Source organism: Eulemur rufifrons, chromosome 29, assembly GCF_041146395.1.
Source record: "Eulemur rufifrons isolate Redbay chromosome 29, OSU_ERuf_1, whole genome shotgun sequence".
In the NCBI taxonomy this organism is placed as follows: domain Eukaryota; kingdom Metazoa; phylum Chordata; class Mammalia; order Primates; family Lemuridae; genus Eulemur; species Eulemur rufifrons.
Window position 1 is genome coordinate 90,465,987 of NC_091011.1, and position 18,106 is coordinate 90,484,092.

General features: G+C 53.5%; 2 protein-coding genes across 3 annotated transcripts in view; one reads left to right on the forward strand and one right to left on the reverse strand.

Annotated features, from left to right (window-relative positions):
* TMEM139 (transmembrane protein 139) overlaps positions 1 to 18,106 on the forward strand; it is a 360,773-nt gene that overhangs the window by 91,420 nt on the left and 251,247 nt on the right. The window lies entirely within an intron of this gene.
* Positions 18 to 15,815, reverse strand: EPHA1 (EPH receptor A1). Of its 2 annotated transcripts, none has more exons than XM_069461433.1 (18): positions 15,711 to 15,815; positions 14,645 to 14,712; positions 9,281 to 9,562; positions 7,971 to 8,373; positions 7,603 to 7,758; positions 6,974 to 7,318; positions 6,706 to 6,833; positions 6,301 to 6,451; positions 5,975 to 6,071; positions 5,699 to 5,757; positions 4,847 to 4,972; positions 3,836 to 4,021; positions 3,641 to 3,702; positions 3,330 to 3,536; positions 3,043 to 3,192; positions 2,597 to 2,790; positions 481 to 636; positions 18 to 399 (listed from the first exon to the last, which is right to left on the reverse strand). In XM_069461433.1, exons 1-18 carry the CDS (start codon positions 15,787 to 15,789, stop codon positions 321 to 323), a joined length of 2,928 nt encoding a protein of 975 aa, XP_069317534.1. In that variant the 5' UTR covers positions 15,790 to 15,815; the 3' UTR covers positions 18 to 320. The 2 variants fall into 2 exon arrangements, with proteins under 2 accessions (XP_069317534.1, XP_069317535.1); XM_069461434.1 differs by lacking the exon at positions 15,711 to 15,815 and adding an exon at positions 15,350 to 15,439.

An 18,106-nucleotide genomic window follows, 5' to 3' on the forward strand; every position in this document is an offset into this window, starting at 1 on the left:
AAAGATCAGGGTAAAGGTGAAAACTCACTTCTTGTTTATTTACAAAAATATATCTGTGTATGTATGTATATATATTAAGCCTTCCCGACCTCCCCCCTGCCACTGCCTGTTTACTTCTACCCTCCATGCTTCCTTTTTAAAACAGGCCTCCAGGGCCCAGAGGCAGGGTTCTCCCCGAAGGTGGGTTCTCCCGAAGGTGGGCAGGAGCAGCACCAATAGCCTGTGTCTGAAGGTTGAGGGAAGGGGCACCGTGAGTGACCACGGGCGACCACGGCCCGTCCTTGCTCCCTGAGGAGGGCTGGTAGAGCGGGTACTGCCACTCAGTCCTTGAATCCCTGAATACTGCAAAGAATGCGCTTCTGGTGCCCCGGCAGCGTGATTCCCATCTGCGTCAGGTCCCTGTGGGCAAGGAAGGGGACTGTGAGTCCCGAGGCTGCACCCCAGCGGCCCCCCCTCGCCCAGCCACCCCAGCGTCCTCACTCGGCAGTCAGCTCCAGCACACACTCCATGGTGTCCAGCCCGGCCGAGCGGAAGTGCAGGATGTAGCGTTTCATGCGGATGGACTCGAGCCACTCGGCGACACTTCGGTACGGGATCCCGTCTGAGCCACTCAGGCTGGGCAGGCGGAGAGTCACCCTGAGGAACAAGGGCTGTGTCAGTCCCACACGCGGTGTGGGGGCCACCCAGCCTCAGCCTCTGGACATCTGCAGCCAGCACTCACGTTGGGTGTCTGGGCACAGAATCATCCAGACTTTGTGGATTAGCCCAGCCATTGTTTGTGCACCCACCGCCGGGCCTGTTTCCTGGGGTGCTCACAGCGGCCGGCCGGCTGACAATCCTGCTACACTGGCAGACCCAGGGAAAGTGGCAGCCAAGGGAGTCCCCAGCAGGATGGACCATCAGCCAGTCTCCCACTGGAGTGGCTGGTTCTGGGCAGCTGACTGGGGCCTGGTTAAGACATGAAAGTCCCCCAACCAGGAACAGAGACCTGGGCAGTGGTGTGTGGCCCTCCCTTTTCCAGAGCGGCTGCTTGAGTTCTGGAGTGGCCTTTGCTTGCCACCTTTGACCTTGCGGTTACTCTCTCACTCTGACACCCACAATACAATGAGTGTTCCTGTACTAGGCCGGCCAGAGCCAAAAACCATTAGCAAAGTAAATCTGCTGGGGGAAAAATATCCAACATTCCAGAAAGATTAGCACATGCAGTCTCCAGTGCACGAGGGAGTTGTGCTCCAAAAGATAGTTTCAAAGGTTGGAACTTGGAGCACATTTTCTCCCAGAAACAAGGTTATATATGGTGGTTGGATACAGAGGCCAGTACGCCAGGCTGGCTACCCGATAAAGCACTTGAAGTACAGCCTTGCCCGTCCCCTCGCAGCCATAACCACCATCAGTTCATTCTCTACATTCTGGCTGTGTTTTTGGAAAAAAATCCATTCTGATCCTGTTCCTCTTTTGGACAATTTTAAAAAATTGGTTCTCTATACTCAAGATAAAGTCTAAACTTCTCAACAGTGCTGGTCCTCTTTGTGCTGATTCCTGCTGTTCCCCCAGATTCATGGCTGCTGTCCCTGGACTGGATGCTGCCGTCACCCTGCACTGCCTGCAGCCTGCCCGCTCTCAGCCCCTCCCAGGCTGGCCATGTGATCAAGGAGCCTTCCCAGGCCCTGCAAGGCTGCCCCTGCTTCCTGTACCCCAACCTGGCTGCCCAAGCTCCCTGGAGCAGGTACCAGGTCATAAGTGCAGCTTATCTCTGACGCCAAGTAAAGAGCTTGCACCAGCAGGTTCTCCAAAACCTGTTGAATGAATGACCTTTTCCTATTCCTATGTGGAAGAGTATGCACCCCAAGTCCCAGACCGGGTCACAGCACGATGCAGTGGGACTAGCATGGGTGGGTCCAGGGGGGGTCCCAGGTTAGGCAGCTTGAAAGGGAAAGGATGGGGACCCCAGCCTAACTGGAGTTAGCGAATAGAGGCCTGGCTATAATCGATTTTCTGCAAATGGGAGTAGTCTGGAGCTGACCTACTTACTGGACTCTCCCCCAGGGCACGGACTGTAGTCCCGCTTCATGCATTGGACTCTGTCCAGAGCTCCCTGGGCCCAGCCCTTGGTGGATGTGACTGAATGCCATTTCCATTCTTTCAGACCTGCTCTCTGAATTTCCTAGTCCTGCGGTCCCCAACCCCAGGGCTGCGAACCGGTAGGATCCTTGGCCTGTTAAGCGGGAGGCGAGTGGCAGGCCAACGAGAGAAGCTTCGTCTGTATTTACAGCTGCTCCCCATTGCTAGCATCACCGCCTGAGCTCTACCTCCTGTCAGATCAGTCACTGTCTCCCATCACCCCCAGCTGGGACCCTCTAGTTACAGGAAAATAAGTTCAGGGCTCTGATTCTGCATTATGGTAAGTTGTATAATTATTTCATTATATATTACAATGTAATAATAATAGAAATAAAATGCACAATAAATGCAGTACACTTGAGTCATCTTGAAACTATCCCTTCCCACCCTGTGGAAAAATTATCTTCCATGAATCCAGTCCCTGGTGCCAAAAAGGTTGGAGACCACTCCCCTAGTCCTTCTCTGGCATGGTTACCTGGGGTCGAAGTTGGCGATGGTCCGCAGGGAGTGCGGGTTGGAAAGCAATTGCTCCAGATGTGCCTGCAGCTTGCGGAAGTGGGGCCTGCGGGCGCGGTCATACGCCCAGCAGTTCTTCATGAGTTCGTACAGAGGGGCAGGGCAGTCCACAGGAGGGGGCAGCCGGTACCCGTCCTCAATGCTCTTCATGACCTGCAGGGGGGCAGGGAGGATGCCCACGAGAAATCTACGTTCACAAGATTGTAGGGAGCCTCTAAGGAACCTGCCCAGGGTGGGAGGATAGAGAGGGAAGGGTGTGAGGTGAAGGGACCAGAGGAGACAGGACTGTAGGAAAACTGGGCAGTGAAGACATAAGTGTTTTGCAGGAAAGGCCACGGGAGGACTTTGGGAGGAGATGCAAGCTGTGAATTAGGGATGACACGGGGTGCAATATTCCAGCCTCACCTCCTGATTGCTCATCTCCCCATAGGGCTTGTCCCCAAAGCTCAGCACCTCCCACATCACAATCCCAAAGCTCCACACGTCGCTGGCCGTGGTAAAGATGCGATGGGCAATGGCTTCAGGTGCTGTCCAGCGGATGGGGATCTTTCCTCCCTGAGAAGGCACGTGGGACAGGGACGGAAGGTTATGGTGCCCATGTGAGTGTGAGTCCGTGTGCTTGTACACATATGACTATGAATGGCATGTAACAGTGCGTGTGAGTGGGCGTGTGGCATGTGTGGGGCTCTAACCTGGGTTTCGTAGGTGCCATCAAAGTCGTCCAGGAGGCGGGTCAGGCCAAAGTCAGATACCTTGCAGCACAGGTTCTGACTCACCAAGATGTTCCTGGCAGCCAGGTCCCGGTGGACATAATTGTGGTCACTGAGGTAGTTCATGCCAGACGCTATGCCCTGCAGCATGGCCACCAGCTGCCCGGGGACCAGCTGGTCCTCCCGCTCCTGCAGCAGGGTGAACGGGTGAGTCAGGGGATGGATAGGGCCTGCCCCCCAATGCCTGGGGCTGCATGGCACCCCCTCCCCCACTGGCCCTCTGCCCTCCTCACCCTCAGGAAGGCATCCAGGGCTCCATGCTCCATAAACTCTGTGATGATCATGATGGGCTTCCCTGAGACACAGAGCACACGTCATCATGCCCAGACCAGGCTTCCTGCCCTGGCAGCCCATCCTCCCTCCACTTCAATGGTCTCACCCCTCCTCCCCGCCCCATCCCCCGCGCCCAGGGAGACCACTCCTCATACTCTTTGTGACAACGCCTTCCAGATGCAGAATGTGCGGGTGGTTGAACTGGCCCATGATGGTCGTCTCTCGAAAGAAGTTCCACCACTGGCCGTCTGGGGATGTGTCTTTCAAGGTCTTAATGGCCACAGGCTTGCAGTCCTGGCCGGGGAGCCTCAGGGTCCCTCGATACACTTCCCCAAACTCTCCTGGGTGGAAGGAAAACAGGGGCATGGCCCAGTGCACTGCCAGGCTCCCCCAGAGTCCACCAGTCCCCTTTTCCTCTCTGGAGGGCCAGAAGCGTGGGGTGAGCTTCCTGGGGAAGGACAGAGTGTGGAACCGGAGTGAAACTCCGTCACCTGTTCACCTCTGTCTTCCAATGTGAGCACAGTTCCTGGCTTGCAGCAGGTGCTCAGTAAACTCTGGGTGAATGCACCCTGAGCGGGACTGGGGTGTGTCCATGAGGGGAAGGCCGGTCCAGGGCTAGTGCTCAGGTGACCGGGGAAGCTGACCGTTGCCACCTCTCTTCCGTAAGCTCCTCTGGTCGTGGCTCAGCCAGTTTGGCTGTACGATTGGCAAGGACAGTGCCATGTTTTGTTTTCTGCTCAGGTCCATTTCCTCTGGTGACTCAAGGGATCAAGGCAGCCCAAGGACACTGGGCGCCTGACGGGTGGAATGTGGGCTGGGGAGGCTCTGAATCGCTCCCACACTTGGGAGAACAGCCCGGGCCTCGGCCGGCAGCACCTCTACGGATGAGGCCGACGTGCTCAGCACTCTTCACCAGAAACTCCGTGACCGCAGAAGCAAGCGTGTGGAGGCAGGGGCTGCTCCAGGGCACCCGAGGAGGGGTTTTTAACATGAACACAGCAGTTTGAGGAGGACACAGGGCAAAGCAGACAGTGAACTCATCTGGAAACTCTTGGGCCAGAGCAGAGGCCAGCGGGGCTCCCCAGGGAAGGGACGGAAGGAAGGGGCCTGCTGGCGGCTCTGTGCAGCCACACACAGGGCCAGCCGCTGTGCGTGGCAGGGCTCACCTTCCCCTATGACAGTGTCCACCATCAGCCAGGCTGGGTCGAGCTCCTGGGTGAAGTCCAGGGCTCCCTGGGCAGGGTCCTCATATGCCTGGAGGTCCACGTAGGGCTTCAGCCACAGCTTGTCCTCTGTGGGGGAAGGGGCGTTCAGCCACAGAAGCACCAGGAGTGCTGGGGGGAGGCGAAGAGAAAGGGGCCGGCAGCACACCCGCCTCTTCTCCACACTTCCCTGTTCCCGGAGTGACTCCTGTGTGGGCTGAAGTGGGAGAGAGTCTCTGTCCTTGGCAGCTAAGCCTTCTTCTTCCTGTCTACACTCCAAGATCCTCTGTCCTCGCTCCCCAAGGCCAGAGCAGTGGGCCAGAACCCACACCCGAAGGGCAGATCTCCCGGCCTCCACCCCTGCCCTTCCTCCCAACCCATCCCCAGGCCCCACCCGTCAGTCACGCCTCCTTCACATTCCCAGGCTCACTCCCCTTCTGTGGGGCACCTAATGAGGTGCCAGCAGGAAGACCACATGCCTTGGAGGACCTTAGTCCCCCTCCTGCCCAGCCCAGGGGATGGGGAAGGCTGCCCAGAGCTCAGGGTGAGGGGACAGAAGCACCAACAGCTAAGAGATAATTGCCTCAGAGCCACTGGGGGCTATTAGCACAAAGTTAATTAACCAAAGTTAATCAGGTAGCAAAACACAGGAGCCCTAGGGACAATAAACCGCATTTGCACCCCCAGAGTTGGCCTAGCAAGTGTGGGTCCCGTGGATCCTTCCCAGTGGCAGCCCCCAACACACACACACAAGCATGCACACGTACATGCACGCACACGCATGCACGGACACACAGAAAGGTGCTCACGGCTCACCCCTATCCACGTCAGTGGTGCGATCGCGCTGCCTCTGCTGCCGCTGCCGCTGTGCTTTCCTGTGGGGTTGGGGACCAGCTTCTTCAGGGTCTCAGGACCACCTCAGGGGCCCACTGGGCTCCGGCTGAGTTTCCCCCAGAGACAACGGGGGCCAAGAGTGCAGGATGGGTGTGGGGACACCCCTGAGCTTTGGCACCAGGGTGTGGGAAGGTCATTGGGGCTACAGTCAGGGGTAAAGGGACCCAGAGTGGTGGGTGGGAGGGGCAGAGCCAGCACCTTGAACGGAAGACGAGGATCCCGAGCAGCAGAGCTACTCCGAGCAGCAGCCCAAAGATGATGGCCACAATCTCTCCTCCTGTCAGGCCCCTGGAAACTGCAGGCACATGGGGTGAGGAAGTCTGGGGGGGCACAGTCCATGGGGATGGGGGGTAAAGGGCAGGGCCCTAGATACACCCAGGGTCGGGTCTCTCTCACGTGTCGGGCACGTGTCTGTCCCTTATACCAGGGACAGGTGTGCATGCATGTGTGCAGAGGAAGAGGAAGGCTCACTGAGTGGGACCACAGGTGCATGTGTGTTTGGGGCAGAACACGAGATACCCCACCTGGCGGGCTGGTCCGAAACTCATGGTCGGGGGAAAAAGGGCCAGGGCCCAGCGGGGTCAGCATTCGGACTCTGACGATGTACGTGGTGTCTGGCTGCAGTTCTGTCAGCAAAACCCTGGGTTCTACAACCATCTGGTGCCGTTCTTCGTCCTGTGGGTGGGACTAGCGTTACCTGGGTCCTGCTGAGCCAGGCGCGGATGGATGTGATGGACGCTTGTGGGAGCATGTGGGGAGGGGCTTGCTGGCAGAATGGTGAGGACAGGGTCCTTCTCGGACTTCTGTCCTAAGAAAGCCACACAGTTTACTTTGGGTAGATTCCCCCCACCTGGCACCCCAGGCTGAGAATGTGGGTGGAGTGTGCCCAGGCACGGACACCGGAGACCGTCTCTCAGTGGCAGCCTGACCTGGTTCAGCACGTGCAGCTCGTAGCTCAGGTTCCCCCCGGGACTGCGCGGCCGGGACCCTGCCCAGGCCAGCTCCAGCTGCCTCGGTTCTTTCTTCACCAGCCTCAGAGACAGGCCTGACAGTGACTCTGTCCAGAGGGATGAAGTCGGATTTGGAAGGAAACAGGAAATAATGTAAGTAGGTTTTCAACCGCTCCCTGCCCATCAGTGTGCCCCTGTGGTCCTAAGCCCATTCCTCTGGCCCGGCCTGGCCCGCGGCGTCCCTCACCTGCGTGCCCCATGCCGATGCTGAGGGAGGCACTGGCATGGCTAGAGCTGCCCAGCCCGGACACTCCATTTAGGGCTTCAACCTTGAAGGTGTAGTTGGCATAGGGCTCCAGGCCTTCGACGCGCACAGCAAGGGCAGTGAGCCCCCTGGCCCCCGGAGAGAAGCGCACACCCCCGCCACAGGGCTGGCAGGGCCCCCCGTCCTGTGCTGTGCCCCGACACTGGGAACACTCCACGCTGTATCTCACATCCTGGCGTCCCCCCGTATCTGCTGGGGGCCCCCAACTCAAGGAGAGCTGAGTCCCCGATGCAGAGAAGCTCAGGTTTCGGGGCGCTGAGGGGGGACCTGTGGGAGAGGAGAAGCCGTCAGTAGAAGCCTCGCAGTCACCTGGGCTGCAGACTCCGCCTCCACCCAGCACCGGGGTCCTTGTGGGGAGATTTGATTCCCACTGAGGAGAGTGTAGCTTGACTGCATCTCTGAGTTCTTCTAGGGAGGGCAGGGGCTGAAAGTGCCTGACACCCTGGACTATCTCTAGTGTCTGATAAGTTCTGGCACATCCTGACCCGGACAAGAGCTCAGCAAAGGGCCACTACCTCCCCCCAGATGGCCAGCCCTACCCCCAGACTCACGTGTGCATGCCACGTGGGGGCCCTCCCCTGGGGCTCTGGAATGGCCGCTCTCGCAGGTACAGATGGTGGTCCCCTCCGACTCGGCGGTGCTGTGTTGGGGGCACTTGAGACAATGAGGTGAGTCCGTGTTGATCCGGTAGGAGCCACTGGGGCAGGCTGGTGAGAACGCAGCAGAGCCGTGGCTTTCTCATGTTTTTACAGCCAGAACCACCACCTTCATCCCAATCCCTGTCCTGAAAACACCCCTGCATGCTCTGGGGCACTCGGGTTAAAAGCAGCTGAGAGGGAGCATTTGCCTCCTTTCCTGCCGGGGCACCCCAGGGACCCTCCCAAACAGGCCCTTGGATTCTCTCCACCTCCGCCCTTACCAACACATCCCTTGCCGTCGCTGCCTTCCTCGTAGCCAGGCTCACACTGGCACCGGCCCACTGGCACCAGCCACTCGCCGTCGGGGCTGCAGTGCATGCGGGGTGCACCCGAGGGCCCGGGACTGGTCTGTGCATGGGGCAAGCAGGTCCCCGCCACTTCCACCAACCCAGCTGGTCCGGGGAGAGTGTCAGGGAAGTGGGCCAAGCCATGCAGGGCCTCAGGACAGCGCTGATAGAAGACCCGGACGGACACCAGGGCCACACAGGCACCAGGATTGTGGAAAGCGAGGTAGAGGCCACGGCGGGTCAAGCGGCCCAGGGAGCAGCGCTCCACATTCAGCTTCACGGAGCCAGAGGCAAGGTCTCGAATGGTGAAGCTCTGGTCTGCAGCCACCGTGGTGACCTGGGAAGAAGGTCAGGGGGGAAGGGAGGAGCATTGGCAATTGCTTCTTTCCCACACCACAGAAACGATTCTCCGTGTTTGCTTAATACTTTACAATCTGCACAACCATGAACGAAGAGCTCATTATGTGTGAGGTGCTGCATTTTATGTGCACGATGCTATTTAGCTCATGTAGCTTATCGTCTCTCCTTAACAGATGAGGAAACTAAAGCGAAGAGAAGTTGCATGATGAGGCCAGAACTGGAAACCAGGCTGTGGGGCTCTACGGTCCATAAAATTTTCACTACTCAGAGGTGTTCCCAACTCCAGTGCCAATGAGGCGATCGGTAACAGAGTGTGTCATAATTAATTTATTGCTAATAAACTTTATAACATTTTCTCTTTCGAAAGAAACGAGAGCACATCCTGTCGTAAAATGCTCCTTACTCTTTTGCACTGCAGTGTGTTTTCCTGAGTAGGAAAGAAGGGACGGTATTAGACAGCACTAGCCTGCAGGGAACCGTCTGACCACACGACTCCAGCTGTGCCCACGGGGCTGTGCCGCATGTGAACGTCACAGGACTGATAGAAAAAGTCTCTATACCTCCGCACAATGCTCCCCTCTTCCACCATGGCATCCTGTTACCTCAATGGATGCTTCTAAAACATTTTAAACTAGACAAGGCTGGCCCTATTACTGTCGCTATTTTATGACAAGGAAACAAAAGCTTAGAAAGGTTAAATGATACCCCCGAAGTCAGGGCACAGCAGAAAAGGTACTCAAATCCAGCTCTTCTGATGACTGGTGCCACATTCTTTTTCTGGTCCTACACCTGCACTCTTTTCCTGTCTCTGCCACCTTCTCTCTTTTTCCTTGGATGAGTGGGGTGAGCATCGGGACTGAGATAGCAAAGGTGGGCAGCAGTACCTTTTGGAACAACGGCCGTCGGAGCTGAATGCCCACATCCTGGTCGCTCTCCATGTACAGAAGGTTGAAGGTTTCCTTGCAGCCCAGAGGCCCGGCTCCCCCGGGGAAACTCTTGCAGTCCCTCACGGTGAACTGCAGCTCCACGTGGACACGAGAAGCCTCCTCCCCCCGGTAGATCCAATTGGAGCGAAGCCAGTGGTCGGTGTCTCCGCCTCCTTGCACTGGGCAGTCCTGGTACATGTACAGGGGTGTCCCATTCAGCATCTGCTGCACCTCACTCCACTGTGAAGAGAATCAGAATGAGGTGTCAGATCATCTCCTGCTCCCCAAACCCTTGTTTTTTATGACTGGCAGAGAGGAAGCTGGTGTCAGACCCTGCCAGTTCATGCTACTTGTCCTGCCTCTCCCCACCCCTCAGCTCCAGGGTAGTACGTTAAATGTTTAGGGTCGGTAATTTGTTCGGATACAGGATGGGCAAGACAATAGTCCCTTAACATCTCTAGTCAGTCCTGGTCCCTGATAAGCCTAGTCCAACTACAAGAGCATGAGCACTAATTTTCAGGTCTTTCATCAGCAGAGCTGTTAGGTATCCCAAAAGCAAAGCTCAGTGACAAAACCCTTCTGCCTGTTTGTTCAGAGAAGAGACTTATTTTTTTAAAAAGCCCCTAAGCTTTTGGAGGGCAATAACAAGCATAGAACTCTCTGTATAGGGGAATCTCACCTTCTCCAATATTCCTTCCAGGTATAGCCATTATCGAAATCAGCAATTGACAAAGAGTTGGCTGGACTTCTACACATAACCTAGCCCGCCCCCCTAACTTCTTCTACATTAAAAGAATTTTTAAACTTTGCAATAATAATGGCTAGCACTAATAGAGTGCTTATCAGGGGCCAGTCACTGTTCTGAGCACTTGCCATGAGGAAACTGAGGCACAGTGAGGTTGAGTGACCTGTGGGGACGTGAGCCAGGGACTAGGCTCCAGAGTTCACGCTCTTAATCATTATGCCTCTGTGTGTTTATTGTAAAAAGTCAAAGAGTGGAGACTCACATCAAATAAAAAGTTTAATCCCCTCCATCCTTCCACCCTCATTCCCCGAGGCAGCCACTCTTAACAATTTGCAGTAAAACTTTCCGTGTCTCCAGAGAAATGTTTGAATGTTTCTGTTTTAAGATAAATGAGATCATACAAGTGTTATTTTGTAATCTACTTTCTGTTTTCACAAATAATAAGTCTTTGAAAGATGTCCACATGAATACATAGAGATCTACCTCTTTTTAGCAATCCATAAATAATATTCCATTGTACAGATGTACCATTATTTATTTAATCATTCACTCATTGTTGCATATTTAGGTGGCTTCTAGTTTTTTTTTTTTAAGAAAACCTGTACAGATTATTACAAGATTTCTGTAGAACTGCGTTATCTAAGGTAGACATACTAAAAATCTTCTAAGAAACTGCCAAATTGTCTTCCAAAAAGGCTTTATCAATTTACACTTTCACCACCAATGGGAGAGGGCTCATTTTCTCACAACCTCTTCAACACTGGATATTATCTTTTTACTTTTGCCAATCCTATAGCCAAAACATGGCTTCTTATCATTTTAATTTACATTTCTTTGTGGAAGACCTTGTGTGTTTCTCTTTTGTTCCTTGGGTATTTGTTATTTTTATGTAATTATCGGTTCATAACCTTTGCCTGATATTCTGTTATCCTTTTGATTACTTATTTGGATGAGACTTTTCCCCACACATGTTATAGACATTAATCATTTGCTTGAAACATATATTTCAAATATTTTCTCCCTGTCTGCCACACCACTTAACTTTGCTGATGGTATCTTTGGAGTGGAAATACATTGTACCTTTTTACATATTAACATTTATAGTCTTTCCCTTTATGATTTCTGGGATGTGTATTTTGCTTGAGAAGCTTTTACATCCCAAGATTATAAAGATCTATATTTTCCCCCAAATTTTTTTTTTTTTTTTTTTTTTTTTTTGTTGAGACAGAGTCTCACTTTGTTGCCCAGGCTAGCGTGAGTGCCGTGGCGTCAGCTTAGCTCACAGCAACCTCAGACTCCTCGGCTTAAGCGATCCTACTGCCTCAGCCTCCCGAGTAGCTGGGACTACAGGCATGCGCCACTATGCCCAGCTAATTTTTTCTATATAGATTTTTAGTTGTCCCTATAATGTCTTTCTATTTTTAGTAGAGACGGGGTCTCGCTCAGGCTGGTCTCGAACTCCTGACCTTGAGCAATCCACCCTCCTCGGCCTCCCAGAGTGCTAGGATTACAGGCGTGAGCCACCGCGCCCGGCCTCCCCCAAATTTTTATAGGTTTGGTTTTTAGGTTGGATTTTAATCTCCCTAGAATTTATTTTTTATGTGTGTATAATGTGAAGTGGAGATATATCTTTATCTTTTTAAAAAAATATGAATATCCATTTGTCAATTTATTGACTAGTCAATACTTTCCACTCTGATTTGCAATTCCAATGCTAAAACATACTCAGATCTCACATATGTGGGCTTGTTTTTGGATTCTCTGTTCTGTTCCATTGCCTTGAGTAATCTCGTGCAATGCCACATGATTTATAGTTGATGTTCTAATATCTATTGGTCAGACAGGTCTCCCCTTTCATTCTTCTTCTTCAAAAAATATTCTCAATCATTCTTAAGTATTTTCTTTGACAGATAAATTTAAGAAAACAGTTCTCAAATTCTATTAAATATTCCATTGATATTTTGGTTGCAACCACATAATTTAATAGAAAAGAGACTGAGGCTCTTAGAAGGCTTACTTTCCCCAGGTTTTTACTCCACTATAATGCAGGCTGTCATAACCTACTCTCAGCTCTAGCAAAAGGGAAGAAAAAGCACCCTTAATTAAGAATTTGGGGTGGAGTGGGAAAGAAATGTATGCTGCTTCCAAGCATATTTCTGCATTGTTAGGGAGTTCAAAGATCGGGCATGGGGTGTCAGAAAGGCCAGGAAGCTGGAATGAAAAAGGCACCTAGATTTCTGCTCTGAAGAGGGAGCTGTGCTGGGGAAGCCCGAGGGGGAGGTCTGGGGCGGGGCAGGTGGACAGGCTGGTGGGTGGTTAATGTGCGGATCATTAGCCAGACTGCCTCTGCTGCAGCTGGAGCCAGGAGAAGCAGATGCTCCCAGCTGTAACTTGCCTCACCCAGTTCCAGCAGTGACAGATGGGGGACAACCAGCTGTCTAGCATCAGCAATAAGGATGCCTTCCCTTATCACTCAGGCACTGCTGGCTGCTACATGGGTGTGTTCTGGGGAGCCTGAACCCGAATGTGTGCATGTGCATGTGCGTGTGCATTCTGAAAAGATGGGGAGGAGAGGCCACAAGCTAGATGGTGGGAGTGTGTGACTGCTGGCTGTCTTCTTGTCCTCCTAGTGTGCAAAACTATTTTGCCTGAGCTGAGAAAGGGGCCTTGCTTGCACTCCAGTCCAATTAGGGAAGAGTTATGTGACTGGAGGTGGCAAGGGCGCCATGAAAGCCGCTGGGAGCCAGCAGATGGATCTGCAGCCATCGTTGTGGGTTGATTAGCTGGTTTATGAGATAAGGCACCTATTAGGGCTGGCCTAATCCAGGATTTTCAAACAGCCCCTCCTGGAGGATACATTATGGTTTAGTCTATTAACTCTAATTACAGGCCACTCCGTGGGAGAGCAGGGGATGGAGGAGCCAGGACCCTAGGACCCAGAGGGAAAGAAAGCAGAGGCTGGATTGAAATCCCAAGTACTGCAGTGAAAAAGGAAACACCAAGAGAAGGGGGTCCAGGACCAGGGTCCTAGAGGCTCCAGCAACTGAGGCAGCCTCCTGTGGTTCTGTGTGGGCTCTGCTGAGTGGCAGAAAGGATGCTGTGATATTGTAAAATGTACGTTTGGTGTTAGCCCTCATTTCCTGGCAAACAACTTGTAAAACACTGGGAATCTCCCAGTGATGTCTCTTTTTTTATGCTAATGATCTGACTGAGGGCTGGGGGCTCCAGGACCTAGGAGGGCTGGTTGCCAGGGGAACCAACCTAGAGATTGGAGGGCTGGGACTTTCAGCCCCACTCCCAACCGCTGAAGGTTAAGTTGATGGCCAATGGCCAGTGATTTAATCAATCATGCCCCTGTGATGAAGCCTCCATAAAAACCCAAAGGACAGGGTTCAGAGAGCTTCCGGATAGCTGCACAGGAGGAGGTCCCTGGAGGGTGGCCCATGCATCTCCACCATCCGGCTGTTCATCTGTATCTTTGGCAATATCCTCTACAATAAACCAGTAAATGTAAGTTCTGTGAGCTGTCTCTGAGGAGGGGGTCATGGAGACCCCAGTTTAAATCTGATCGAACAGAAGTATAGGTGACAACCTATTACTTTCAACTGGTGTCTGAAGTGGGGGACAGTCTTGTGGGGCTGAGCCCTCAACCTGAGGCTATCCATAGGTAAATAGTGTCAGAGTCGAATAAAATTAGAGGTGTCCACTGAAGAATCCACCAGAGAATTGATTGCTGGTGAGGAGAAATCACTACTCACATTTTGGTGACCAGAGGTCACAGAAGTGATTTGTGTTGTGACAATATAGCAGGAAAGAAATTGAGTTTGTTTTTTCCTGTATCACCAGAGGTACTCTCTGGACTTCAAGTCTGAGTATGCTCTCTGAAAGTCACCCCACAACCTACCTCTGTTCGCTGAGTCTTAGCAGAGACTTAGAGCACGCTCTTACTTACACCCTCAAACAGCTGGAGTGCATAGTGTGCACAGAGCCTGCCTAGGGAGGTATGGACAACGTGCCAGGGGCTCAGAGACCCCTACAGTAGTAGCTTTTAACTTTGGGGGAGTCAAAGACCCTTTGAAAAATCTGATGAAAGCTTTGGCTTGCCTCTCCAGAAAAAAATTCCATATACAGATACAGAATTTAAAATACACTATTGTGGAGTTCCCTGACCCCCTGCAAACTACCCATGCAACCCCATTGGGATGAATGGATCTCTGATTGAGGATGCTTTTCTCACGTTTCTGTCCCTCCCCAAGCAAAGCAGTGGCCTCAGCTTCATCCAGCCCCAGCTGGTGCAATCTCTTCCTGGGGTATATGGGCTCATGATCCCCTCATTGGTATTCACAATATTCACAAGTGTGCAACTTGGGGTGAAGTCTGAAGTCTAATGTGTGGCACCCCCCTCACCCCCATAATCCATTCAGGAGTCTATGACTCAGCCTCCCCTCCCCCTCCCAGAGGAGACACTTCCAGTTTTTCCTGCTCTTTTCTCTGTTCCTCCACCCACCTCTCCGCCCCATTTCCCACTGGCCTTCAGCCTGGAGGATTCCTAGCACCTTCCCTCCCCTGACACTTACCCCATCCTCTGGGGGATCCAGCAACCAGCCCAGCTCTCCCTGTGCGGTGCTTGTGTCCATCAGAGTTACTGAGGTGGGAGAGAAGGAGCCTGTCACCTCTGGGGGAGGAGGTGCCCACGCAACACACATTCCTAATTCTGGGGGCCCAGCCGCAGGCCACAACATCCTGTTCCTAACAGCTGTGACTTCCTGGGGTTTAGGGGAGGAAAAGGGCCCAGGAAGGAGGAGGGAAGAGCTCCAGGGCTTATGCTGTCTTCTTTCTGAGTGGTAGGGAGGAAGGCAGAGTGGGGCAAGGGTTGGAGTGCTGGGTCTTTGGCCAAAGTCAAGGCAGGAAGCAGGAGGAAGAGCAGCTCCACTTGACTTGCAGTTAAGGGGGCTTCGGGCTGGTGCACCTGGGTCACCCACCGGCAGCAGGACCGGAAGGGGTGGAGAGCAGGAGGAGCTCACCCCTGCAGTCACGAGTGGGTAGGGGTGGCTAGGGGACCTCGGAAGGGGGTTCCTGGGTATGGGAAGGGTCAATCCCACGGTCAGAGGGCTTCTCGGGCCAGTGACTGGGGCTGTGGAGGGGGTACACGGCACAGCGTGGAGCCTGGATAATGGGGGAGCGGGGCTGGAGGGGCTGTGCAAGCTGTAGGCCAGTCCTAAGCCTTCCCCCAGCGGCAGGTCCCTGGCCCTGGCCTAGGTTGGCAGGAAACAACGTCCCACCTTTGACTTCTGAGGGCTCAGATCTCTGGGGTGGGCACCTGAGGCTGGGGCTGCGTGGGAATGAAGGGTCCCACCAAGGCTTGGGTGCGGGTGCCGAAGCTGCCTCCCGGTAGTGGTCAGGAGCTCCCTCCCCACCCCCAGGCGCCAACTGCTGGCCAGCAAGGGTGGGGGTGACTGACCCGAGAGAGCAGTGGTTTGGGGTTAAAGATCAAAGATGGGCCTGGCCAGTCTACAGCCGGCGGCCAGGCAAAAGAAGGGAGCGGGGCAGGGGCGCGGGGAGGAGGGCCTGCTCAGGAATGCCGGCTCCTGCAGGAGGTGCCGGCCGGCGGGGGCGGGGAGCCGCGCGGGCGGGGGTCCGTACCTTCCTTGGCGCGCGCCCCCGGGGGCCGCGGGGCGCAGAGCAGCAGCAGCCCGAGCCCCAGGGGCCAGCGCCGCTCCATGGCGCGGGGCCCGGACTTGGGACCGCGGCCTGGACGGCTGGGCCAGGTCGCGAGGGACTGGGTGGGCCGGGCGGGGGCGGGGGGCGGGGCCAGAGTTGGGGGCGGAGTCCCGGGCTCACCTGGTTCACCTTCTTAAAGGGACAGTAGGGCGGGAAGGAAACTTGTTATACAGGTAATAAACTTCAAAAACCGGAGGCGTCTTGACCCAGCTGAGACTGTGGGCGCCGCCTAGTGGGGTGGGACTAGGAATTTACCAACCCTGTCCCAATTCTAATCCTAAACCCAGCTCGGTCTTGATCCAGGCTCTAACCTAATGAATTTTACTTCTGACTTGAACTACACCCTTATCTTCCTCCCTCTCCCTTTCTGCAGACCCTAGAGCTGTAATAGACACCGGGAAAGGCAGGGGTAAGAGACACATCTTCACCCTCTAGTAGGGGAGGCTTAGATGACCGATGACCACAGTGCGAGGCGGGGTACAACCCTAAGTGAAGCACCTGGGAGGTTAGAAGAGGAAGCAAGCCCAGCCAGCGGGGCGCGTTAGCTGAGTCTTCAGGGAGAAGGCAGTGTGACCTAGGTTTTCAGTGGCAGAGATTGGGAAAGGCATGAGCAAGAGCCCGAAGGCTGGGAGCCTCAAGGTGTGCTCAGGGAGTGGTGAATGGACCAGTTTGACTACTGGGGCGCAGGATTTGTCTTGGGAGCCGGGGCAGAAAGGCCGGTGCGGGCCAAAACAGGGAAGGTCTTGGTAAACATGCGAAGGAGTTTGAACCTTGCCATGCCCTTACAGAGCAGACATGAGGCATTGGGGAAGGTTCCCGGTATGGGTGGCAGAGAAAGATATTATAACCTTATCTAGTGGAATCGAGCCACGTGCCTCCCACCCTCTTGGAGACTGCCTGACATTCTATTTAATAAAAGTCGATTTAGTTTCTGCTATGTATACATTAAGCTCTGAAAGCACCAGAAAAGAGTAAAACAATCTCTGCCCTATAAAAGCTATTCATCTGAGGAGTCTTGGGGGCCAGGACGTGAAGAAGCACACAGATGACTAACATTGTGGGCAGGAGTGGACCGCAGCCGAGGTGCACACAGGGGCCGCCGTGGCTCGGAGGGGAGTGATGCGTTTACTGAAGAATGGGCCTTAGCTTTCACTCCTGGCCCCTTTCCTATACGGCTCTCTGACTCCACCCCATCTGGGTGAACATTCACTTAGTTTTTCTATCATTTAAATTGTTGCATGTTTCTGTCACTGTAAGAAATAGAGGTGGTGAATTATAGGTGCTTCCTTTATTTTCAAAAGCTAATGCTTCTTAGGTTTTCCTCTTTCTTGTACAGATAGGTATAAGACAAATACGGCCCATAATTTCTTGGCACAGGTTATCCTTATTGGCATAACCATGTATGCTGGTTAGAAAATTCATGTTGAGAAAAATGGGAAAGTACAACCCTCCCTTCAACCTTCCAGTTTCTGTCCCCCAAGGGAACCTCCATCAACTGTTTCTTGTGATTCCTCCCAGGATTGTCCTGCCCTGTGTACACACCATCACACACCGTTCCCTCCCTCTCTCCCTCTACTCCCCCCACCACACACATGCTTTTAAAATATGTGTACAGAAGGGGCCACGCTATACACATTGCTCTGCACCAGGGCCCTCTTTGCTAATGTTCAGGACTTTGGGAAGGAGGAAGAGGCTCCTGCTGGCTCACTGGGGTCAGAGCGATGTGATTTCAGCAGGGAGGAATGGGCGAAGGGTACAAAGCCAACAGAAGGGGGGAAGTGGAGCAAGCTCTGGACAATTGCTGCTAGGAAATAAGCCAGACTGTGGTGAGGTAATGCGTGTGCTTGGTTTGTTAAAGTTACAAGACCCTTGGGACTCGAGGGGGTGGGATGGGGGGACTGCTTTATGCAGTGAGAGGTGGAGTCTAGAGCCCTGGAAAGAAGTCTTGCTTTTGTTTTAGGGTTGATTCTCTATCCTGGTCTGCAAATCTCATATATGGGGAGTGAAAGTCCACCCCTGTCTCTGTTCATGATGATCCCCTTTTGGAATGTTCTTGTTATGTTTGCTGTGAGAGAAGCACACCTTTGATTTTAGGCTCTGTCCTTCGCTAGCAGCACAACTTTGTCAAGTTATTTACACTCTCTGTACTTCTGCTTCCCTAGGCCTGGACGATCTCTGAGGCCATTTCCCAGAAAGTCTCAGACAATAGAAAGATAGCAGGATTCTGAGTCCAAAGACTTTAGCCAGTTCCCTTAGCCATTCTGTGCCTCTGTTTCCTTGGCCATAAAATGTGCTTAATCATGCCCACCTCACAGAGT